Source organism: Phyllobates terribilis, unplaced genomic scaffold (assembly GCF_046119375.1).
Source record: "Phyllobates terribilis strain yellow unplaced genomic scaffold, ASM4611937v1 Scaffold_2__4_contigs__length_985480577, whole genome shotgun sequence".
Lineage (NCBI taxonomy): Eukaryota > Metazoa > Chordata > Amphibia > Anura > Dendrobatidae > Phyllobates > Phyllobates terribilis.
In genome coordinates, this window is record NW_027362762.1 from 481,699,861 (window position 1) to 481,726,179 (window position 26,319).

General features: G+C 49.5%; 1 protein-coding gene across 1 annotated transcript in view; it reads right to left on the reverse strand.

The window, feature by feature from the left end:
• Positions 1-26,319, reverse strand: part of LOC141217752 (RH-like protein) — a 202,028-nt gene that overhangs the window by 65,031 nt on the left and 110,678 nt on the right. Inside the window, exon 5 of the mRNA XM_073665856.1 lies at positions 16,544-16,710. Coding sequence (XP_073521957.1) covers positions 16,544-16,710 — 167 coding nt within the window. The remainder of the gene's footprint in view (positions 1-16,543; positions 16,711-26,319) is intronic.

Below are 26,319 nucleotides of genomic sequence, written 5' to 3' on the forward strand. Positions count from 1 at the left end.
CTGGCCAAAGTTTTACATACTAACAGGCCTTTTGGGACACTTCCTGTCTTCTAAATTTAAAATTCCTGACGTATTCTATTTTATATATATACACACGTGGTCAAAATTGTTGGCACCTCTAGTTTAATGAAAGAAAAACCCACAATGGTCACAGAAATAACTTGAATCTGACAAAAGTAATAATAAATTAAAAATCTATGAAAATGAACAAATGAAAGTCAGACATTGCTTTTCAACCCTGCTTCCACAGAATTTAAAAAAAAATTAAACTCATGAAATAGGCCTGGACCGAAATGATGGTACCCCTGAAAATAATGTGACAAAAGGGACATGTTAAATCAAGTTGTGTCCACTAATTAGCATCACAGGTGTCTACAATCTTGTAATCTGTCAGTGGGCCTGTACATAGGGATACAGATACTCACTGTGCTGTTTGGTGACATGGTGTGTACCACACACAACATGGACCAGAGGAAGCAAAAGAAAGAGTTGTCTCAGGAGATTAGAAAGAAAATTATAGACAAGCATGTTAAAGGTAAAGGTTATAAGACCATCTCAAAGCAGCTTGATGTTCCTGTGACTACAGTTGCACATATTATTCAGAAATTTAAGATACATGGGACTATAGCCAACCTTCCTGGACGTGGCCGCAGGAGGAAAATTGATGACAAATCAAAGAGACGGATAATACGAATGGTAACAAAAGAGCCCTGGAAAACTTCTAAAGTGATTAAAGGTGAACTTCAAGCTCAAGGAACATCTGTGTCAGATTGCACCATCCGTCGTTGTCTGATCCAAAGTGGACTTCATGGGAGACGACCAAGGAAAACACCATTGTTGAAAAAAAATCATAAAAAATCCAGACTGGAATTTGCCAAACTACATGTTGACAAGCCACAAAGCTTCTGGGAGAATGTCATATGGACAGATGAGACAAAAATGGAAGTTTTTGGCAAGGCACATCAGACAGAAAAATGAAGCACATCAAAAAAAGAACACTGTCCCTACTATGAAACGTGGAGGAGGCTCTGTTATGTTCCGGGGCTGCTTTGCAACATCTGGCACAGGATGTCTTGAATCTGTGCAGGGTACAATGAAATCTCAAGACTATCAAGGGATTCTAGAGAGAAATGTGCTGCCCAGTGTCAGAAAGCTTGGTCTCAGTCGCAGGTCATGGGTCTTGCAACAGGATAATGACCCAAAACACACAGCTAAAAACACCCAAGAATGGCTAAGAGGAAAACATTGGACTATTCTGAAGTGGCCTTCTATGAGCCCTGACCTAAATCCTATTGAGCATCTTTGGAAAAAGCTAAAACATGCCGTCTGGAAAAGGCAACCTTCAAACATGAGACAACTGGAGCAGTTTGCTCATGAGGAGTGGGCCAAAATACCTGTCGAGAGGTGCAGAAGTCTCATTGACAGTTACAGGAATCGTTTGATTGCAGTGATTGCTTCAAAAGGTTGTTCAATAAAATATTAAGTTAAGAGTACAATCATTTCTGTCCAGGCCTATTTCATGAGTTTATTTTTTTTTTTAAATTCTGTGGAAGCAGGGTTGAAAAGCAATGTCTGACTTTCATTTGTTCATTTTCATAGATTTTTAATTTATTATTACTTTTGTCAGATTGAAGTTATTTCTGTGACCATTGTGGCTTTTTCTTTCATTAAACGAGGGGTACGAACAATTTTGACCACGCGTGTATACATATATATATATATATAAATATGGATATTTAGGTACAGGTCCACACTCATAACATAACATTTTATTTTCTGACCAATTTATATAAGGAACCCAACCACCGTATTCGTTTTTGCCTAATATTTTGCATAAAAACCGCACACACTTCTTAATCAACAAAATTGTTCATTGCTCACAAATATACAGCCATACAACCATATTTGCACAGCTGCACAGGCATGTATAGTTTGCATTTTTTATTATTATTATTTTTTCTGTGTGTGTGCGTGTGTATATATATATATATATATATATATATATATATATATTGTGAGGCAGTGACTGGGATCGTATATGAGGGACGTTATATATCCCCCAGAATGTGTACAGAGACCTATTAAACCCATTGGAGTGCATTGCCGTCACAGATGCAATGCAGGAATGAAGGTGAGCATTGACCTGGTCAGGCTATCTGGCTAAGGCAGATTAAGTAAAACCCGGCAGGGCCTTCATTTCTTGGAGGAGGCTACAGGAAGGCAGTGGGGCGGCCTCCTCCCTCCAACCCGGGTTTTCCAGTGGCTCTTGCCACAGGTCCTTTAAAAACCCTGCATTAAAGGTTAGTGTTGTTCAATTTGGGACCTGCTAGGAGCATAGCAGGAAAGCTCGGCGGGCCTGTGTGTAGCTGAATCCATGGCTGGCAAGGTTCTGCACCCGTCCGGCTCTGAGCGGCCCGGCGGGACCATTGCCCACGACAACCGTTGTTTATGGACTTATGTTAACCCAGCTGCGAACTGGAGGACTTTTCTGTTTTACACGTGAGTTGCTGAATAAAAGCTGCTTATATTGGACTTGCTTGGGTCACTGCCTCAGTTACTGCACGATGTGAACACCGCCGCCTTACAGCTTGGTGGAGAATGCGGGCATTGTGACTGAGGCATACCCCACCAGCAGCAGCATAACCACAATCCGGCCTGCCACCTGCCACTGTAACATACCTGGCGGCGTCCTTGCATAGTGGTCCATCTCCCACTGTGCAAGAGCGCGCACTTGATTTCCAGTCCAGACTGCCACTCTGGCTTCTTTCCATACTGTCTGCTTTGCTCTGCTCTGGCTGCTTAGGGCTACGCCCACTGAACTTCCTGTTTCTTGTAGCAGCTACAGACACACCCCTAATGCGTTCTCAGCCTATTGCTGTCTGTCACCTGGTATTTAAACCAGCTCCTCCTTGGAATCCATGCCTGAGCATCTTGTTCTGTCAGTTGGCTTCTAGTCACTGTTGTGCCAGGTCCTGTCTATGTTTCCTGCCTTGCGGTATCAGTTCCCGTGTCTGAACTGTGTCCTGTCTGTGCACTCTAGCCAGCTGTCTTTCTGCCTTTCCTGGAGGCTGTAATTCCAGGCCCGTGTGAACACGCTCTTAGCCTGTTCCTTCTGCCCTCTAGGGGCCGCATACCTAGATCTGTTGTCTGTGTCTTTTCCCAGTGTCTGTTCCTGCCCTAACTATCTTCCAGCCTGTTTCCCGTTTCTCTCTACGCCCATATCTTCCCTTTTTCTACAGAGTCTGAACTCGTACCTAACTCCTGCTCATTGACACTGTACTTCCGTTTGTGAGTTTGTGGTCCACTCGCTACTTCACTGCAAGTATCTTGTGTGTATCTGGTTCTGCCTTTCCCTTCCAGTCTGTTCCGTGTGAACAGAGCCCTGTCCCCTCTGCCCTGCCTTGCTCGCCACTCCGGCGGTTTCTGCCCGCTCTGCCTTGTTCACAGCTCCGGCAGTTCTTGCCTGCTCTGCCTTGTTCACCGCTCTGGCGGTTCTAGCCTGCTCTGCCTTGTTCACCGCTCCGGCGGTTCTTGCCTGCTCTGCCTTGCTCACCACTCCGGCGGTTCTTGCCTGCTCTGCCTTGTTCACCACTCCGGCGGTTCTTGCCTGCTCTGCCTTGCTCACCGCTCCGGCGGTTCTTGCCTGCTCTGCCTTGCTCACCGCTCCGGCGGTTCTTGCCTGCTCTGCCTTGCTCACCGCTCCGGCGGTTCTTGCCTGCTCTGCCTTGCTCAACGCTCCGGCGGTTCTTGCCTGCTCTGCCTTGTTCACCGCTCCGGCGGTTCTTGCCTGCTCTGCCTTGCTCACCACTCTGGTGGTTCTTGCTTGCTCTGCCTTGCTCACCGCTCCGGCGGTTCTTGCCTGCTCTGCCTTGCTCACCGCTCCGGCGGTTCTTGCCTGCTCTGCCTTGCTCACCGCTCCGGCGGTTCTTGCCTGCTCTGCCTTGCTCACTGCTCTGGCGGTTCTTGCCTGCTCTGCCCCTTTGCTTACTGTTGCGGCAGTCTCGCTCTGCTCTGACCCTTTGCTCACTGCTCCAGCAGTCTCGCTCTGCTCTGACCCTTTGCTCACTGCTCCGACAGTCTCGCTCTGCTCTGACCCTTTGCTCACTGCTCCGGCAGTCTCGCTCTGCCCTGACCCTTTGCTCACTGCTCCGGCAGTCTCGCTCTGCTCTGACCCTTTCCTCACTGCTCTGGCAGTCTCGCTCTGCTCTGACCCTTTGCTCACTGCTCCAGCAGTCTCGCTCTGCTCTGACCCTTTGCTCACTGCTCTGGCACTCTCGCTCTGCTCTGACCCTTTGCTCACTGCTCCGGCACTCTCGCTCTGCTCTGACCCTTTGCTCACTGCTCCGGCACTCTCGCTCTGACCCTTTGCTCACTGCTCCGGCACTCTCGCTCTGCTCTGACCCTTTACTCACTGCTCCGGCACTCTCGCTCTGCTCTGACCCTTTGCTCACTGCTGCGGCAGTCTCGCTCTGCTCTGACCCTTTGCTCACTGCTGCGGCAGTCTCGCTCTGCTCTGCCCCTTTGCTCACTGCTCCGGCAGTCTCGCTCTGCTCTGACCCCTTGCTCACTGCTCCGGCAGTCTCGATCTGCTCTGACCCTTTGCTCACTGCTCCGGCAGTCTTGCTCTGCTCTGACCCTTTGCTCACTGCTCCGGCAGTCTCGCTCTGCTCTGACCCTTTGCTCACCGCTCCGGCAGTCTCGCTCTGCTCTGACCCTTTGCTCACTGCTCCGGCAGTCTCGCTCTGCTCTGCCCCTTTGCTCACTGCTCCGGCAGTCTCGCTCTGCTCTGCCCCTTTGCTCACTGCTCCGGCAGTCTCGCTCTGCTCTGTCCCTTTGCTCACTGCTCCAGCAGTCTCGCTCTGCTCTGACCCTTTGCTCACTGCTCCGGCAGTCTCGCTCTGCTCTGACCCTTTACTCACTGCTCCAGCAGTCTCGCTCTGCTCTGACCCTTTGCTCACTGCTCCGGCAGTCTTGCTCTGCTCTGACCCTTTGCTCACTGCTCTGGCAGTCTCGCTCTGCTCTGACCCTTTGCTCACTGCTCCGGCAGTCTCGCTCTGCTCTGACCCTTTGCTCACTGCTCAGGCAGTCTCGCTCTGCTCTGACCCTTTGCTCACTACTCCGGCAGTCTCGCTCTGCTCTGACCCTTTGCTCACCGCTCCAGGCGGCCTCGTCCTGCTCTACTCTCGCTCACTGCTCCTGGCGGTCTCGTCTTGCTCTGCTCTTGCTCTCCACTCCGGGCGGCCTCACTCTGCTGTGTTTGTCCACCGCATCTGCGGTTCAGTTCCTGAGTCCCAGTCTGTGCTGGGTCCTATCCACTCTGTGCTCCAAACTGTCGCACCTGCCAGTACCTCCTTGCCTGCATACCAGTCGTGCTTACCAGCATCCACCTGCCTGCATACCAGCCGTACCTGCCAGTACCTCCCTGTTTGCATACCAGTCGTGCTTGCCAGCATCCACCTGTCTGCATACCAGCCATGTCTGCCTATACCCACCAGTCTGTGTGCCAGCCTAACCTGCCTGTTCCTGTATTCCCCGGTGTGGGTCAACAGCCGTATCCGGGGTCTGACCTGGAGTAGCACCTGGTCCCTCTGCTCGATTCCTCCTTGGTGCACTGGCGTCGTATGCGGTCGTGCGACCTTGGTCGGATCGGGTGGATATTTAGTTACGCTCCTCCAGGCATTCACTCTCCGGTACGGTCCAGTGGAATCACTACATATACACACACACGCCAGTCAGTCCGGGCGTGTGCATTACACAGCCCAAACCCGTGGACAAAATGGAGGAGCTGTTAAGGCAATTGATCCACACGTAGCGGCAGCAGCAGGAGCTGATTATGCAGCAGCTCACAGCTCTGCAGGAGACGCCGACGGCACCAGCCCCGGAACGTCGAGAGGCCTGGGACAAGCTTCGCTCATCGTTGATGAAGATGGGACCGGAGGACGACGTGGAAGCCTTCTTTACCATCTATGAATGCACAGCAGAGCAGGAAAACCTACCAGCCAGCCAGTGGGCGTAAGTGGTGGCTCAGTTTTTGGTCAGTGATGCCCAGAAGGCCTACTTCGACCTCAGTCGGTAGGACGCCCAGGACTACCAGAGGCTCAAAGGTGAGATCCTTGCCTGACTGGGGGTCAATACATACGTGAGGGCTCAGCGCGTATTTTCATGGGCCTTTGTGGAGACCCGACCCTCAGGCTTATGACCTTCTGCAGCTGGTAAAGAGGTGGCTCCAGCCTGAGACTTTGACTCCAGCCCAGATGGTGGAGAGGGTGGTGGTCAACTGGCTGGTGAGGACTCTGCCAGCCGCTATCCAACGTTGGGTGGGGCAAGAGGACCCTGGCACCCTCGACCAGGTGGTCAGCCTGATCGAGCGGTACTGGGCCACTCACGACTTTATACGGAACTCATGCCGGACCCTGCCAACCCAGGAACCGGGAAAGGGGTCGCGTCCCTCTGCTGAGGACAGTCAGCACCGTACCCGTGCTGAAGGGGTACCCCGGAGTGAGAATGGCAGGATACCGGTTCCCTCCAAAACGGGCACAAGAACTAACAGTACCTCCACCATTAGGTGCTGGCGGTGTCAGGGGTCGGGACATGTGGTTGCTAACTGCGCCCTGACTACAGAGCCCATGGCCTGCTTGTATGACCGTCGGGTCTCACTGTACACCCAGACTGTCTGCACTGCGAGTGCCAACCCCCCGGAAAGTGAACCCCAACTGTGCCAGGTACAGGTTAATGGGTACCCAACGGAGGCCCTCTTAGACTCGGGGAGCCTAGTGACTTTGGTACATGAGTCACTGGTGGCAGGAGACAACCCCAGTGGACGGACAGTCGGGGTTGTGCGTATCCATGGGGACCTCCGAGAATATCCGACTGCGGAGGTAGGTTTGTCCAAGCCATGTGGGGACACGAAACATGTGGTGGGGGTGGTAAAAACTCTTCCCTATGGGACTGTGTTGGGAAGAGACTTGCCCCTGTTCTGGACTCTGTGGAAAAACAAAAACCACTCTCCCCCGGTAAAATTTATTACGAGCGCTGTACCCGAAGAACCTGAGTCAGTGGTACCTGCCGTAGGGGTGTCCAACCTAGGGACAGAGTGTGACCCTGATAGGATACCCCTAGAGGTGCTGGCAGGAGAGGTCGAGGAGACTCCATCGATCCCCGAGCTGAAAGTGTCCCGAGGCACGTTTGGGACAACTCAGCTACAGGATCCCACGCTGACTCGGGCGCAGGAAAGGGTGTTAGAGGTAAATGGTGTAGCTCAACAGCCCAGTGCAGATACTGTGTTTCCACGCATGGTGGTCAATGGTGAGAAGTCGATCACAGCATTGCGGTGGCAAGGGAAGGGGATCGGGATACTCACCTCTCCTGCCGGCCTCCAGCTCTGTCTGCCGCGGCTTCCCGGATGTTGCCATGACAACCCGATGTCGTCATGACAACATCCGGGTCACCAGACAGCAGGAACATATTTTGGTTATGCGCAGTGCATGACCAAAATATCTTCTGCATCTGCAGCACTGACAGCCTGTATAGCACAGGGATGGTGCTGCATTCCTGTGCTATACAGGTTATCAGAATAAAAAAAGTGAAAGTCCCATAGTGGGACAAAGAATAAATGTAAAAAAAGTGACAGAAAGTGAAAAAAAAAAAAAAATTGTAAAAATATAAAAAAAAAAAAAAAAATACTCCACCAAAAATAAAAATATAATGTACCCATCAATAAATATTATTATGGAAAAAAAACAACAAACCAATAAAAGTACACATATTTGGTATCGCCGCGTCCGGAACGACCTGACCTTTAAAACTGTCCCACTAGTTACCCCTTTAGTGAACACGGTAAAAAAAAAAATTAAGCAAAAAACAATGCTTTATCATCATACCGCCAAGCAAAAAATGAAATAACACGCGATCAAAAAGACGAATATAAATAAAAATGGTACCGATGAAAACGTCATCTTGTCCCGCAAAAAACAAGCTGCCATACAGCTCCATCAGCCGAAAAAAAGTTATAGCTCTCAGAATGAAGCGATGCAAAAAAATTATTTTTTCTATATAGTAGCTTTTATTATGTAAAAGCGCCAAAACATAGAAAAACTATATAAATGTGGTACCGCTGTAAACGTACTGACCTGAAGAAAACAGCTACCTTATAAATTTTACCACACGTGGAACAGCATAAAAAAAAAAATAATTCCTGAATTGTTGGTTTTTGTTTATTCTGCCTCCCAAAAATCGGAATAGAAAGCGATCAAAAAATGTCACGTGCCTGAAAATGGCACCAATAAAAACGTCAACTCATCCCGCAAAAAACAAAGCCATCACATGACTGTCGGCCAAAATATGGAAAAATTATAGCTCTCAAAATATGGCAAAGCAAAAACTAGATTTTACAAAAAAATGCATTAGTAATGTGTGTGACAGCTGTCAATCATAAATACCCGATATGATTCTGGTATCGCTGTAATCGCACCGACTCGAAGAATAAAGTCGTCTAATCACTTATACCGCACGAGAAACGGCGTAAAAAATAAATTCTCGGGTTAGGGTTGTGCTAGAGTTAGAGTTAAGGTTGGGCTAGTGTTAGGGTTGGGGTTAGGGTTGGGCTAGGGTTGGAGCTGGGCTAGGGTTAGGGTTAGGGTTGGGGTTAAGGTTGGGCTAGGGTTGGGCTAGGGTTAGGGTTGGGCTAGGGTTAGGGTTGGGTTAGGGATGGGGTTAGGGTTGGGTTAGGGCTAGGGTTGGTCTAAGATTGGGCTAGGGTTAGGTTTGGGATTTTTTTCAAAAGTAAAAAAAAAAAGATGACGATATGGAGACTAGTGTTGAGCGCAAGTGCTTGCTACTTGAGTTTGCATCGGATGCTCGGGTATGCACTGAGTATCGCGGGTGCTCGAGTGACATGCTCGAGTCTCCGCCCCATATGCTTCGCGGCGAAAAAAACAATCGGGGATTGCCTGCCATGCACGAGCAATCCCCGCATGGTTTTTTTTGGGCATCTAATAACCGTGAGACATGCGGGCGGGGACCCGAGCATGTCACTCGAGCAACAGCGATACATGGTGCATACCTGAAAACCCGATGTAGTGAGCACTTGCACTCAAGACTAATGACAACTTATTCAATATGATGACCTAATGTTATGAAATTCTGTGTCGTCCCTCTGGGTTCAAAATGTTCACTATACCCCTTGATAAAATCCTTGAGGGGTGTAGTTTCCAAAATGGGGTCACTTGTGGGGGGGTTTCCACTATTTAGGCACATCAGGGGCTCTCCAAACGCGACATGGAGTCCGCTCTCGATTCCAGACAATTTTGCGTTCAAAAAGTCACAGAGTGCTCCTTCCCTTCTGAACTCTGCCGTGCGCCCAAACACTGTGGGTTCAAGGTGCTCACCACACATCTAGATAAGTTCCCTGAGGGGTCTAGTTTCCAAGATGGTGTCACTTGTGGGGGGTTTCCACTGTTTAGGCACATCAGGGGCTCCCCAAACGCAACATGGCGTCCGCTAATTATTCAAGCAAATTTTACATTCAAAAAGTCAAATGGCGCTCCTTCCCTTCCGAACCCTGCCGTGCGCCCAAACAGTGTTTTTCCCCCACATATGGGGTATATGCTTACTCAGGAGAAATTGCACAACAAACTGCATGGTGAAATTTCTCCTGTTACCCTTATGAAAATGCTAAATTGGGGGCAGAAAAACATTTTTGTGGGAAAAATGTGAAAATGTTATTTTTACGGCTCAATGTTATAAACTTCTGTGAAGCACCTGGGGGCTCAAGGTGCTCACCACACATCTAGATAAGTTCCCTGAGGGGTCTAGTTTCCAAGATGATGTCCCTTGTTGGGGGTTTCCACTGTTTAGGCACATCAGGGGCTCTCCAAACTCAACATGGCGTCCGCTAATTATTCAAGCAAATTTTACATTCAAAAAGTCAAATGGCGCTCCTTCCCTTCCGAACCATGCCGTGCGCCCAAACAGTGTTTTATCTCCAAATATGGGGTATCTGCGTGATTGGGGGAAATTGAACAACAAATTTTGGGGTCCATTTTTTCCTGTTAACTGTGCAAAAATAAAAAAAAATGGGTCTAAAGTAACATTTTTGTGAAAAAATTTAAATGTTCATTTTATTCTTCCACATTCCAAAAATTCCTGTGAAGCACCTGAAGGGTTAATAAAGTTCTTGAATTTGGTTTTGAGTACCTTGAGGGGTGTAGTTTTTAGAATGGTGTCACTTTTGGGTATTTTCTGTCATAAAGACCCCTCAAAGTGACTTCAAATGTGATGTGGTCCCTAAAAAAATGGTTTTGTAAATTTTGTTGGAAAAATGAGAAATCGCTGGTCAACTTTTAACCCTTATAGCTCCCTAATAAAAAAAAATTTTGGTTCCAAAATTGTGCTGATTTAAAGTAGACATGTGGGAAATGTTATTTATTAACTTTTTTGTGTGACATACAGTATCTCTCTGATTTAAGGGCATAAAAATTAAAATTTAGAAAATTGCAAAATTGTAAAAATTTTCGCCAAATTTCTGTTTTTTTCACAAATAAACGCAAGTTATATCAAAGAAATTTTACCACAATCATGAAGTACAATATGTCATGAAAAAACAGTCTCAGAATCAGGGGGATCCGTTGAAGCGTTCCAGAGTAATTACCTCATAAAGTGACAGTGGTCAGAATTGTAAAAATTGGCCTGGTCATTAACATGCAAACCACCTTGGGTTGTAAAGGGATTAATGTTCCATTTGTCTTCAACTGCTAACCTGCACTATTGTATATTATTTTCACTGTTGTCCTGGTGAGGCGGCTTCATGTCTGTCACTATTTTCAACATGCTGCGTAATCAGGATATTCATTCACTTTAATCATCCAAGAGAATTATCATCAATTGAATGACCTCTTGCTGCAGTATTTAAGGAGACTACCTTGTACCACAGCCATACCATGAGAAAGAACGGCTGGGACCCTTCGAAATGCATTGGTTATTCTGGCTCTTTTGGTAATTTGTAGTCTTTGTGACGTCACAAGCCATCATCACGTGGTTTGAACATGTGTCCCGCTAGCGTTGCCGGCTGGAGCGCACTTCACCGCAGGCAAGGAGTTTGTCAGGTAAAATGGGGGGACATAACCTTCTCAGCCCCGCGGATGTCTACACACCGTACGGGTAGCAAGGGATCAGTTACCTTCAGTGACTGTTTACATCTGATGGTGCACTTCTGTCGCCTTTGCATTACAAGAACCTACGGATAGACATTGTTGCTTTACCCATCAGTTATCTTAACAATTTATATGGACTTTGAATATTTTACCAGTGTACCTTACCTGTACTTAACTTGGCATTTATTGTTTTATATGTGAATTTCTCCATTTTTTGTATACATTTTTAAATGTATTTACTATTAAATATTACCTATGATTAAAATAATCACTTCATTAGCCCAGAGCAAATTGCACCTTACTTCATACTGTGGATAGTGGCCACCCAGTAATCAATAGACTCCTTTCTCAGAACTGTTAATAGAGTTATTTTGGTTGCTATTCGCATATGTGTTACTGGGTACAGTGTTCTTATATACAGTGTTAATTGCAAGCGCGGTGGTGATACGCAATAATTTAGCTATTTATTTCTAATGGTCAGCGCACAAATCCATTTTTTCCTACCTGCAGTAGCATCCTCTCCTGAAGACTAAGAGGAAGCGCCAGTGTTTATATCTTATACATTAAGTATGATTTACTGCTTTTTACAAACTTTATAAAAGGCAGTAAATGAAATAGTTTTGATTAGCTGCTACTGATAAAAATACATTATAAGTCCCATTGTAACATGTATTAGCAGTAGAAGTGAGTCAACATACTTAATTCTGATCAATACTAAGTGATAAAATTAATAGCAATATAAAATAATAAGTTATTAATATTAATATTGAGCAGAATAAATTTCAGTCTATTGTTTCGGCCCTCCACAACAGTCATTCTCTCACGTGACAGCTCGAAAAAATGAATTGCCCAACTCTGCTCTAAAAGGAACAAAAATCTAAAGAAAAAATAAAAATTGTTTTTAAAATAGAAATAAGATCTAAAAAATATCTAACAATTCAAATCAAAATAAAGTAATAAAATAAAATCAGACTGAGCTTCATAAGAGACTAATTTTCACTATATACAGTTCTATTGCAAAAAATAATATAAGCGTTCAAGTCCCTTAATGGGTTCAGGTTCAAGTCCCTCAATGGGATTAAAAAAAATGAAGATTTTTTTTTTAAGTTATAAAATATATATAATAAATATAAAGATTCAAATCATACCCCTATGTTTCCATTAAAAACAAATTAAAAAAATAAACATATTTGGTCTTGTTGCATCTTTAAAAGTAAGGTCTATGAACATATAAAATTAATTATCCCATTCAGAGAATGTGTAAAAAAAATAATAATAAAAAGCTATCAAAACTTTGTATGTATCCCAAATTGATAACGTTACTTGGAAATTGGTGTCATGAGGCAATTTTTTTTTACAAACTTCTGACATTTCTTAACCACTAAAATGAAAAAAATAAAATAATGAAAGTTTGGTATTATCGGAATCGTACTGACCTGGAATATAATGTTGTCCAGTCATTTTTACAATACAAAAAATGCAGTAAAAACAAGACCCAAAAAGACAATGATGAATGATGTGCTTATTCACTGCAGGTTAACATTACACTGTGGGGAAGAGCGTCATTTAAATTTTTGCCTAGTCAACAAAAATTTTGAACCAGCCCTGGTCAGCTGCTACTCTGTGGATACAATGTGTGGAGCCCCTGAGGGTTCAGTCGCCGCAGAGGTACTGCACCTCACCCAGAGGTGTGGTGTCTCCCTTCTCTCAGGTAAGGTGGGAGTGCTGCACGGAACCCCAGACACCTGCATCCAACACTACACTGCTCCAGGCCGGCTGGAGGGGCAACATGCAGAGCGCAGCTGCTGAGCCCTAGCCCTGGCTGGAGTGGGGGGAACCCAAAGGCAGGGGGAACCAGTAGTGGGTGTGGGTGGAGGAAGTAGTTAGAGGGAGCACTTTGTAGGAGTATAAATAGGGAAGCCATCTTAGGGTGGCAGTTCAGTAGTGAAGTAGCAGTGTGAGTTCTAGGGAGCTGTTCGGAAGAACAGCTCGGGACTGTTCAGAGGAACAGTCCAGGGGCAGAGTCTCATTAGGAGATCTGCTCCGCAGTTAGGGCCAAGTCAGGAGGCCCCGGAGGGGAGCAGGGAGTAGGCTCCATTTGAGAAGGCATCCCAGGGGGTACGGCGAGTGCAGGAAGGCACCCGTACGCCCCGCATCTGTCAGAAGACAGAGGGATCGCTGCGGCATTCTAATCCCCAGGAGGGTCAAGTAGGTCCCGGATCCGATGTACAGGATGGACTTCAGAGCACCCGAGCGGGATTGAGAGTGGGCAACGCAGAGCAGGAGGGAGAAGGACCAGAGTAAAGACGGTCAAAATAGGAGCACGAGAAAGTGGGGTTCTGACAGGTATTCCTAAGTTGCCTGAGGATGGATTGAACCTCAGCCCGGTGAACGCAGCGCGATGCGGGAGGCCTTTACCTGTATAGTGCACCTGTGAAGTGACTAAAGAACTGTGAGTAAAATCTTGGATGACTGCACTGCACTGCCTCTGTCCATTCTTCATCGGCGCTATCGTTCCCCCTGCACTACAACGCCCAGCGCGACCCACTCTCTTCTACTACACTGCCCTGAGGCCTGCTCCACCTGTGGGGAGCCGTCCCATCACAAGCTGTCCTAACATCTGCCTCAGAGGACCGTTGCAGCGCTGGTGATCCTCACCAGGTACCACAGGTGGCGTCACGAACTTTCCCAAATTCCCCATATATACATATTCCCCTTTTGAGTGACCACCCTGGGCCACGGACCGGGCCAGCCACCGTGATATCCCCCGGCAACCGGAGGCCCGGCAGCCGAGTACCCCACGGCCCTGGGGGCGCGTCATTCTTCTGATGTCACGAACAGGATTCCGTGCACGTTGCAACCGGGTACTGTGCGCCTTAAAAAGACTGTAAATACTCACTGTGGTGAAGGTTTCCCGCCATTCCCGAGATTTCCCGCCATTGTCCGCCATTTTCCTGTCGCTGCGCGGGAAGAAGAGGGGCGTAACCGCGGGAATCGAAGAGGCATAACCGCAGAAAGCGCGCGAAGCCCAGGACACGCCCCGCCCCTGACGTCGAACCAGGAAGCGTCAGGTCCTGGAAGGAGCCCAGAGGACGCTCTGACGTCAAGCACGAGCGACGCAAGGTCCTGAAAGAAGACCGTCGCCCGCGGAGCTGCGGCCTACCAGATGAGAAGTGAAGAAGGTAGGCTCCGGTTCACTAGGGGGGCGCAACCATGGCCGATGACCAGCATGCCGCCGGAGCACCGGTTAACGCTCCTGATGCTCAACTTGCGCCCGGCGCTGCACAGGCCGGAGCAGCCGCCCCACCAGCAGGGGTCGTTGCTCCAGTGATACCCATGGCCTGCCGTATGTCCACTAGGGTGGTGGAGGAGAGCAAACCCTCACCACCTAGAGCTGATGACCCGGCTGGGCCAGCATATGGTGAACAGGTGCTTCCCCGGAGGGAGCATCATTATTGAACTGCTGAACATTTTGTGTGCATAATTACCCATCAGGGTATACAGACTCCAGGCTGGGGACTGTGAACAGCCGGACGTTAAAGTTGTAAATAGTTCAGCACTTCTTAAAGTGCACCCTATTGGTTTTATAATAATGACCATGACCACAGAACAAAAACCCGTTTGGCGTGGCGGAAGCCGTGGTCCATCTCCAGGATCACCTATGCCCTGCAGCCACGCCCAGGGCCTACGTTGGGGGTTTGCGGACAGGTCCCTCATGCTGCTACCTGTTGCACTTATGGAAAAGAAAAATGTTATTTAAGGAAGTTTTATAATGTTTCTAAAAATGTAACCTGTAACGTTCAAGTAATGTGCCTCCCATAAAGGGAAGAAATGTTTTTATAATCTTATATGCGGATGCATCTTAAAAAAAAAAAATTTGCATGCCATATATCCCTGTTTTGCTTTGTTCCAGCCCGCGGACGTGCTGTGTTTTACCGGGGGGGAATGTGGCGCCCCTGAGGGATCAGTCGCCACAGAGGTACTGCACCTCACCCAGAGGTGTGGTGTCTCCCTTCTCTCAGGTAAGGTGGGAGTGCTGCACGGAACCCCAGACATCTGCATCCAACACTAAACTGCTCCAGGCCGGCTGGAGGGGCAACATGCAGAGCGCAGCTGCTGAGCCCTGGCCCTGGCTGGAGTGGGGGGAACCCAAAGGCAGGGAGAACCAGTAGTGGGTGTGGGTGGAGGAAGTAATTAGAGGGAGCACTTTGTAGGAGTATAAATAGGGAAGCCATCTTAGGGTGGCAGTTCAGTAGTAAAGTAGTAGTGTGTGTTCTAGGGAGCTGTTCGGAAGAACAGCTCGGGACTGTTCAGAGGAACAGTCCAGGGGCAGAGTCTCATTAGGAGATCTGCTCCGCAGTTAGGGCCAAGTCAGGAGGCCCTGGAGGGGAGCAGGGAGTAGGCTCCATTTTGAGAAGGGATCCCAGGGGGTACGGCGAGTGCAGGAAGGCACCCGTACGCCCCGCATCTGTCAGAAGACAGAGGGATCGCTGCGGCATTCTAGTCCCCAGGAGGGTCAAGTAGGTCCTGGATCCGACGTACAGGAAGGACTCCAGAGCACCCGAGCGGGATTGAGAGTGGGCAGCGCAGAGCAAGAGGGAGAAGGATCAGAGTAAAGATGGTCAAAATAGGAACACGAGAAAGTGGGGTTCTGCCAGGCATTCCTAAGTTGCCTGAGGAAGGATTAAACCTCTGCCCGGTGAACGCAGCGCGACGCGGGAGGCCTTTACCTGTATAGTGCACCTGTGAAGTGACTAAAGAACTGTGAGTAAAATCTTGGATGACTGCACTGCACTGCCTCTGTTCATTCTTCATCGGCGCTATCGTTCCCCCTGCACTACAACGCCCAGCGCGACCCACTCTCTTCTACTACACTGCCCTGAGGCCTGCTCCACCTGTGGGAAGCCGTCCCATCACAAGCTGTCCTAACATCTGCCTCAGAGGACCGTTGCAGCGCTGGTGATCCTCACCAGGTACCACAGGTGGCGTCACGAACTTTCCCAAATTCCCCATATATACATATTCCCCTTTTGAGTGACCGCCCTGGGCCACGGACCGGGCCAGCCACCATGATATCCCCCGGCAACCGGAGGTCCGGCTGCCGAGTACCCCACGGCCCTGGGGGCGTGTCACAATGCAGCATACCAAGCCGAGTAGATAGTGTATGGCCTGATGGTGGAAGCCAGCTTTTAGTTGACGGATTGTTCTAGGTTGCAGTGAAATCCAGGCTCAGGTTTCTAAGGGGGCCAGGGGTCACTCAGCCACATGAGGGGAAAACATAATTACAAATGGCATCTGACGGTTTTGAGGACCTGGTACTGTGTTTTACAGTATTATCTGTCATTATAATCAAGTATAGCTGTATAATCTACATAATAGTAAATATTACTTACCATTTTAAATTTTCCCTTCTGGTTCAGGAGCGATGATACGGAAAACACTGTTACAGTGCTAGTAGCTAGGGCAAAAATGGTACTATAGATAGCATTTCTTAACTGGGACTGATTCACCAGCATTAAAGAGTTATAAGATGGCCAGAACATCCATAGGAAGAGTGTTCCTGCAGAATATACAAAAGAATATTTTACAAAGCAATGTAAAAATGAATAGAATCAGTCATGGCAGCATAGCAGGAAAATAGTTTTATTTTTTTTCCAGTATTTTCAGCAATTGTTTATACACCTAGACCCATGGATCTCTGTACGTCCCACTTTGTAATTATATCATATATTCACTTTTACTAAAAAGATGAGTACCGATGGGAAAAGTTGACATGAAGAAGTAGAACAGTAGAAAATGTAAGAAATCAGAACAAGGTGGGCAGATAAATGGACTGAAAACTATTGCTGCTGAAAGAATTATACAGAAACTATAGACATGATTTTTTAATTTACAGTGACAGATGGAGATTCTATTAAGTACGGAGGACAAAAACAGCCTTTTACTATTCTTGATCTCTCTAGTGTTCTCTACATAGTCTATTGTCATTAGTAATACCCATTATTATGTATGATGATAATTCGAATAAGAAACACTTTGAAAGTTGACAAACATCTCAATAATTACTATTGGTTGGTAACAAGTACTCCTACTACAGAGAAAAAAAACAACTTGTGCTGCAAAGATGTAATGTGGCCAAAAAAAGTCGAAGGACTTCTGAGCTTATTTTTAAAGTTTTACATTGGCCAATAATACATCATATAATACAGTCCTGCTCGTCGTTTTTGGCAGCTGTGACATTTAAGTACATAATGTGGAATATCTCCTGAAAAAAATGAAACAAGTGATACAGTTTTTTTGTATAGAGCACTCATGTTAAATACAAAAGAGCAAATGATAAACAATAATTTAAAACAAAAAAACAATGGGAGGGAAAAATAGAAAAACCTATAGCTTGCTGTGTCACTGGTATTGGCACCCTTTACATTAATTTAGGCTGAAAACTGTTACGCACAAGCCCGGACTGACTGGCGTGCGCGTGGTTAGTGATCCCACTAGACCATGAACCGAGGAATGCCTGGAGGGGCGTGACTAAGTATCAACTCGGTCCGACCAAGGTCGCACGGCGGCTCAATCGACTCCGTGAACCAGGGAGGAACCGAGCAGAGGGATCAGGTGCTACTCCAGGTCAGACCCCGGTCACAGCTGTTGACTCACACTGGGGAATGCAGGAACAGGCAGGTTAGGCTGGCATACTGACAGGTGGGTACTGGCAGGCACGACTGGTATGCCGACAGGTGGGTACTGGCAGGCACGACTGGTATGCAGACAGGTGGATACTAGCAGGCATGGCTGGTATGCAGACAGGTGAGTACTGGCAGGTAGGAAGGCAGGCAGGATAGGGACCAGTACAGACTGGGATACAGGAACAGAGCCGCAAGTGCGGCAAACAAGCAGAACAGAGCAAAACCCGCAGGTGCGGTTGACGAGCAGAGCAAAACCTGCAAGTGCAGTAGACGAGCAGAGCAGAGCAAAACCCGCAAGTGTGGTAGACGAGCAGAGCAGAGCATAACCTGCAGGTGCGGTAGACAAGCAGAGCAGAACAAAACCCGCAGGTGCGGTAGACAAGCAGAGCAGAGCAAAACCCGCAGGTGCGGTAGACAAGCAGAGCAGAGCAAAACCCGCAGGTGCGGTAAACAAGCAGAGCAGAGCAAAACCCGCAGGTGCGGTAGACAAGCAGAGCAGAACAAAACCCGCAGGTGCGGTAGACAAGCAGAGCAGAGCAAAACCCGCAGGTGCGGTAGACAAGCAGAGCAGAGCAAATCCCGCAGGTGCGGTAAACAAGCAGAGCAGAGCAAAACCCGCAGGTGCGGTAGACAAGCAGAGCAGAGCAAAACCCGCAGGTGCGGTAGACAAGCAGAGCAGAACAAAACCCGCAGGTGTGGTAGACAAACAGAGCAGAGCAAAACCCGCAGGTGCGGTAGACAAGCAGAGCAGATACACACAAGGTACTTACAATGAAGTAGCGAGTGGACACTACACTCACAAACAGAAGTACAGAGACAACGAGTTGGAGTTAGGTGCAGGTTCAGACACTGCCGGAAAAGGAAAGATATGAACATAGAGACAAACAAGTAATGGGCTAGGACACTGTTCAGACAGGAACTGAACCAGGAACAAGATACAGGAACGAGCCTGGGAACTCAGCCCCCAGGGTGGCGGAAACAGACTAGAAGTCACAGATACAGGCAACGAGCCTGGGTATACAGCCCCCAGGGTGGCGGAACAGACTAGAAGTCACAGATACAGGTAACAGGCCTGGGTACTTAGCCCCCAGGGTGGCGGAAACAGACAAGATACAGAACATGACCTGGCAACTCAGTTGCACAGAACACACTGAAAGAAACTGTTGCTCAGGCACCTCCTACTGGGTGGAGGGGGTTTAAGTATCCAGTGACTCACAACAATAGGCTGGGGACACATTAAGAGTGCGCACACAGTAACTATAAGAATCAGGCAGTAACCGCGCCGCCGCCCTAAGCAATCAGACAAGAGACATGCACACAGCAGGTACTGGAGCAAAGTGTGCAGCCTGGACTGAAAGGTAAGATGGCGGTCTTGCATGGTGGGAGGTGGTAAACCATGCCAGCACGCCGCCAGGGATGTTACAGAAACAGATTTTAGCTCACTTTTGGTACACCACAAAAGAGGTTCACTTGTGATTAATTGTCGGTACCCATGTGACATGAATTGGCCAATGAATGATGACTTCAGTGTTTTAAAAAGCCACATGGTAGGCCCTGTTCCTTTGTCACAATGGTCAAGACAAAGGAGCTGTCTGAGGACATTAGAACTGCTATTATTAGCAAACATAAGACTTCCAAAGGGTATAAGGCTATCTCCAAAGACCTTGGTATCCCAGTTTCAACAGTGTGCAATGTTATTAAGAAGTTTGCCAAGCATGGAACCATCAAGAACCTCCCTGGACGTGAGGGAAAGAGAAAAATTTACAAGAGATGTCTTCGAAGGTTGATGCGAATGGTGGAAAAAACACCACGTCAAACATCCAAAGACCTGAAGGGCAACCTGGAACACTCTAGGGTCATGGTTTATGGGTGAAAAACAAAAAAAGAAACCATTGCTGAAGAAAAGACATAAAAAGGAAAGACTGATCTTTGCCAAACAGTACCTTGACAGACCACAATCCTTCTGGGAAAATGTTCTGTGGACAGATGAAACAAAAATAGTGCTTTTAGGGAATGCAAAGCAACAGTTTGTTTACAGACTGCACAATGAAGCTTATAAGGAAAAGAACACCTTACCAACAGTTTAGCATGGTGTAGGATCCATAATTATGTGGGGTTTCCTTTTCTGCGTTCTGGAGGCCTTGACCATATCACAGGAATCATGAAATCAGAGAATTATCAAGAGATTTTAGAGCAAAATGTCTGACCCAGTGTAAGAAAAATTGGTTTGAGTCGAAGATCATGGATCCTCCAGCAAGATAATGACCCAAAGCACACATCCAAAAGTACACAGGAATAGTTGAAAAAGAAAAAGGAAGCGAAGGAAGGAAGGGAGACACAGATCCATTACTAGTGGGTAGGCGGAGCCCCATAGGATAGTTCACCTCAGATTTATAAAAAGTGACGACCGGCCCCTCCAGCTTAGGCTCCTCCTACTCCCATGTTCCTCAGTTCGTACACAAGCTAAGGAAGAGCAGATAACACCAGAGGAACAACACAACCCCTTCTGAAAAATCAGAAATGTGAGAGAACAAGTTATGCATATAACAGAAAGAACACACAGTCCCAGGCACTACTCACTGGACCTGACAACTGCGATGAGCTGGCAATGATGGAACAGAGCCCTAGCGCGCCGACCCCAGTCCCGATGACCGCCATCAGAGAGGAGTCGCGCCGCTTCTGGAAAAACAATAATGCACTTCTGCCCTGGGAGGGTGCAGTGTCTCCCTTCCTTCCTTCGCTGAAAAGGATTTTACAGGTAAGGTCTTACCAAAATCCGTCTTTCAGCAGCAGAAGGGAAGGAAGGGAGACACAGATCCATTACTAGTGGGACGTCCCAAAGCAGTCCAGAACTCAAGGGTGGGAAACAGTGGCAGAATCGCCAATACCCCAACAACTTAGTCAAGCACGCAACAAGCGCCGAAACTAGATAAAGAGATAACCTAAACCACCGCCGCCTGCAGGACCCTGCGTCCCAAGGCCGCATCGGCGGAAGCACTCACGTCCACTTTATAAAATTTAGTAAAAGTGTGAACGGAGCGCCAGGTAGCCGCCCGGCAGAGCTGCGCTGCCAAGGCCCCCTGATGAAAAGCCCACGACGAACCAACAGCTCTCGTGGAATGAGCTCGAACCTTAACCGGACAAGGCTCGCCCCTGAGCCGGTACGCTTCCAGGATAGCCGAACGTATCCACCGAGCTATAGTGTCCTTGGAGGCCCGCTGAGCACGCCGACGACCAGCAGGAATCATAAAAAGAGAGTCCGACTTCCGAAACCCTTGCGTGATTGACAGATAGAACTTCAAAGCCCGCACCAAATCCAACGAGTGCAAGGCTCGCTCCTTTGGACTTTTCGGATTCGGACAGAGGGAGGGCAACACGATGTCCTGATTGACGTGGAAACGCGACACCACTTTAGGCAAAAAATCGCCATGGGTACGAAGCACCACTCGATCCGGGTGGAACTCCAGAAAAGGGGGCGAGCAAGACAGTGCCGCCAACTCAGAAACCCATCTCAAGGATGCGACCGCCACCAGGAAGGCCACCTTCCAAGAAAGTAGGTAAAGCGTAGTTGAATCCATAGGCTCAAACGGTCCATGCTGAAGAGCCTCCAAGACTAGATTGAGCCGCCAAGGAGCCACAAACGCCCTCCGAGGCGGAAACTGAGGTGCAACCCCGCGAAAAAACGAGCGCACATCCCTGCGCGAGGCAATAGCCTTCCGAAAAAGCACAGATAGTGCAGATACCTGACCCCGCAAGGTACCAACCGCCAGACCCTTGGACAAACCACATTGCAGAAAAGCCAAGAAGTTGGAAATGGAAAAAACCCTCGGGTTCCTTGACGATCCAGAACACCATGAATAGAAGGCCTCCCAAGTTCTGTGATAAATCCTGGTCGTAGCTGGACCTCTGGCCGCCCGTAAGGTGGCAATGACCTCGGCTGAAAACCCACGACGGGTCAAGATCTCGGTCTCAAGTGCCACGCCGTCAAACGAAGCGACTTCAGGTCCGGATGACGAATGGGCCCTTGGGATAACAGGTCCGGGCGAAGAGGCAGTGGAAACGGAGGCGCCGCCAGAAGAGACACCAGCGTTGAATACCACGCCCTCCGCGGCCAATCCGGCGCCACCAAAATTGCCGGAATCCGTTCGAGTTTGATCCGCCGGATGACCAGAGGAAGCAAGGATAACGGCGGAAACACGTAGATCAGCTCGAACTGGTCCCACGGGGCCACCAGAGCATCTACCGCCACAGCCTCCGGGTCCCTGTACCTGGACATAAACGTCGGAATCCTGGCATTCAGCCTGGATGCCATCAAGTCCACCTGGGGAGTCCCCCAACGGGAGCACAGCAGTGTAAAAACTTCCGGATGAAGACTCCATTCTCCGGGATCCACCTGCTCGCGACTGAAGAAGTCCGCCGTGATATTCAGCACTCCTGGGATGTGAATCGCGGAGATGGCCGGGACCCTGGACTCGGCCCATACCAGGATCCGAGTGACCTCCATCATGAGTCTGGAACTCCTCATCCTGCCCTGATGGTTGATATACGCGACCGCTGTCACATTGTCCGTTTGAATCCGGACCGGCAGACCGCTCAAGGGGATCGTCCAATGTTGGAGGCAGAGAAAAATCGTCCTCAACTCCAGGATGTTGATCGGCAGAGACAACTCCTCTGACGACCAGACCCTCTGAACCCAGAGATCGTTCCAAAACCCCCCCCAGCCAGTCAGGCTGGCATCGGTGGTAATGACCGACCACCGTGGGAGGAGGAAGGATTTCCACAGGGATAAAGCCTCCGGACGTAACCACCATCCAAGAGACTCTCGCACCCTGCGGGAGATACCGACACAGCGATCTAGCGGAGCCGGCGATCGGTCCCAACGGGTCAGAATAGGATTTTGGAGACCCCGGGAATGAAATTGTGCAAAAGGTACCGCTTCCATTGCTGCCACCATCAGACCCAGAAGGCGCATACACTTTCGAAGGGGCATTGCCATCGCCGACCTCATAACCTGTGCATGGTGTCGAAGGTTCGCTTGTTTGTCCGGAGGCAGGGACACCACCGCTCGGACCGTGTCGAAATGCATCCCCAAGAACAGGATTGACTGCGACGGCTCCAAAGACGACTTCTTCCAATTGACCAGCCACCCGAAGACCTCCAGGTGCTGAAGGGAGAGATCGCGAGCCGTTACCGCCTCCTCCACTGTGGATGACACAATCAACAGGTCGTCCAGGCAACTCCTTGCTTTCGAAGGAGCGCCATGAGCGGCGCCAGAATCTTTGTAAAAACCCTGGGCGCCGAGGCCAACCCGAATGGTAGGGCCACAAACTGGTAATGGGCCTGACCTATGGCGAACCGCAGGAAGCGCTGGTGAGCCCTGCCGATAGGGACATGTAAATAGGCGTCGCGGATGTCGATCGACACCAAAAAATCGTGCTGCGACAGGACCGCCACGACGGAGCGAAGAGACTCCATACGGAATTTTCGGGTCCGGACATGCAAATTCAAATCTTTGAGGTCCAGAATAGGGCAAAACTTGTCCTCCTTTTTGGGAACCACAAAAAGGTTGGAGTAAAACCCCCTTCCCTGGTCCTCCGGCGGAACCGGAATCACCACACCCTGCTGCAGAAGAGAGGAGAGTCGACCTCCTGCAGCAGAGCGGCAGCTAGCTTGGGCTCGGACGGGATGCGCGACTGACGAAACCTGTCCGGGGGTCGAGAATGAAACTCTATGAAATAACCTTCCGACATAACCTGTGTCACCCAGGCGTCCGATACGTGTGATGCCCAAATAGACCCGAATTGTAGAAGACGACCTCCCACCCGAGAGCCCTCGAGAGGGTTCCTGGCGTCAGTCCGCTTTAGCGGGCTTTTTGTCAACCTCCCGCTTGTCCTGACGGAAATGTTGTTTCCAGGGAGTACGGGATTTCTGGGAGGACTTCTTTCCGGAAGGCGAGGGACGATCCGATCTCCAAGAAGGCTGACCGAACCGACCCCGGGGCCGAAAGGACAGACGACCACTGCCGGCACTTGACCTGCCGGACGTAGCAACCGCTGCCTTTCGCTGCGGCAAGGCCGTATCTTTGGCCTTGGCTTTAGCAATCAGCTTCGTGAGGTCCGAACCAAACAACTGACCTCCCTTGTATGCCAGACTCAGCAAACCCTGTTTGGATACTGCGTCACCGGTCCACTGTTTAAGCCACAGTGCTCTCCTGACAGAGACGGCCGAGGATTGAGCCCTGGACATCACCGCAGTAGTATCCAGCACTGCGTCCCTGCCATATCGGGCCGCTTCTTTAAAGAGCTGGAAGAGCCTTTCCACTTCAGACAGCGGAGTTCCATCTTGCCATGCCATACGCAGCTGATCCAACCACCGCAGTGAAGCCTCACCAGCCCACATGGCCCCCAAGGCCGCTCGGAATCCGTGACCCGCAGCCTCATAGATGGACTTTGCTGCTGACTCCGTCCTTCTGTCCAGCGGGTCCTGGAGACTCGCCTTCCCTTTAACAGGAAGCAAAGAGGATTTGCTCAGCTGAGACAATGGCACATCCACTTCAGGAGAGGGGACCCAATTAGTGATCGTTTCCGTGGAACAGGGATACTGGGCATCAAACAACCGCGCCCCTTGGAAACGTTTATCCGGACACAGGCGTTCTTTCTCCACCGCCTTGTTAAGTTCCTCGTGCATCGGCAGCGTTGAGCGAGCCCAACGCGACTCCTGATACAGCCGGCCGATTTGCCAGGGCGCTCCGTCACCTCTTCAGACCGTTGTAACGCTTCCCGCATAGCTTCAACAAAAGCGTCCATGCGGCCCGAAAGCGAAGCAGAGCGACCCCGCCGATTCTCTTCATCAGAATCGGAGATCTCACCAGAAGAGTCTGTCGGCGATTCTGAAGCCTCCGACGCACTGCGCGGAGGAGACGGCGCCGCCACAGGCCTGAGACGCTTCTTGCTTCTAGACGTCGGTTGGGACTTAGTAGAGACCCAATGACCCAGGATGTCAGACAGACTGTCAATGGAGCGAGTGAGCGCCTCCACCTTAAAATCACTGAGACCCCCAACTAGCGTCGAACCTGACGCCGTTGAAGACCCCGGCGTATCAGACACGCGTGACCGATCCTGAAGCGGACCGGGAGAGAGGTCCGCGCCGCCTGGTCCCTGATCCGACATGCCCCCACACAGTTGCGAGCGTCGCGGATAAGGTGGTAATAACCTTACAATGGGTGCAGTGACCAAGGATGTGTAAATTCCACTATCACAGCCTATTCTTGCACTAAAAATCACCTGGCACTGAAGGGTTAAAGCTCCTCCTAGAAGGAGAAAAGCTACCCCAGTGGCCCGCAGAGCAAAAGTTAACCTGACACACTAGAGAGAAGCACCCTCTGATCCCAGAAGGGTGCACCTCCAGAGAGGGTTAACAGCCTGATGGGCCAGACCCCGTTCAGAAGGGGTTAACGCTACTGATCCACACTACCCTTTTTGTGAGGTGTGTGTCAGAGCCATCTCAGCATGGGAAGAAGCAGCGTCGTATACAGCACACCCTGTCAGCTAGGACATAAGGAAAGTGCTCTGCGCTGTAGAAGGAACGTTCTGCCTATAAGGCAGGAGAGACTCGCCAGCTGGCGTAGAAAACTGCTCTTCTCGGTGTGATGAGAGCGGGGAGCACGGAGTACGAGCCGCAGCACGAGGATGGACGCTGGCCGGAAGAAGAAGGGGCTGGGGCATCTCCTGCGCGCGCTTTCCCGGCACTTTCTGTCACAAACTGGCAGCAGAGAGACATTAAGCCACGCCCCCCGCCGAATATGAACAGAGCGCGCGAATCCTCCGTCCCCGCTCCCCTGCCCGCCGAGGATCAAGCGCTGCATGCAGAGGAGAAATCCCTGCAAGCAGAAAAAAAAAACAGCAGTCACCATAAAAACACATATACAGTGACAGCGGCTGCCGCAGCAGCCGCTGAAAGCACTCCATAAGAGCACTTACCCAGCTGAGCACCACAGGGACCCCCAGGGATGTATGGCGCCGTGGCCCTTGCTCCCCCCCACGGCGGAGCGCGCAGGGAACCCACAAGAGCGGTGTGCGTCTCCGCCAGGGAGCGCCCTGTATCCCCTGGGGCCAGCAGGGTTCTGCGGGGACCTCCTTAGGGGGTACGCAGATCCGCGGGGAGGGTCAGGGGTCCCAGCAGCGCTGAGACCCCCTGAGACCTCTAGACCATGGGGGGTCCAGGTCTCCGGATAAAAATAATAAAATCTTCTGAGGAGCTGCAAAGGCAGCGACTATCCTCTGCGACCTCAAATTTAAAACTGAGGAACACGGGAGTAGGAGGAGCCTAAGCTGGAGGAGCCGGTCGTCACTTTTTATAAATCTGAGGTGAACTATCCTATGGGGCTCCGCCTACCCACTAGTAATGGATCTGTGTCTCCCTTCCTTCCCTTCTGCTGCTGAAAAAGAACTCTGCAAACATTCAAGAGCAAGAACAAACTGCAA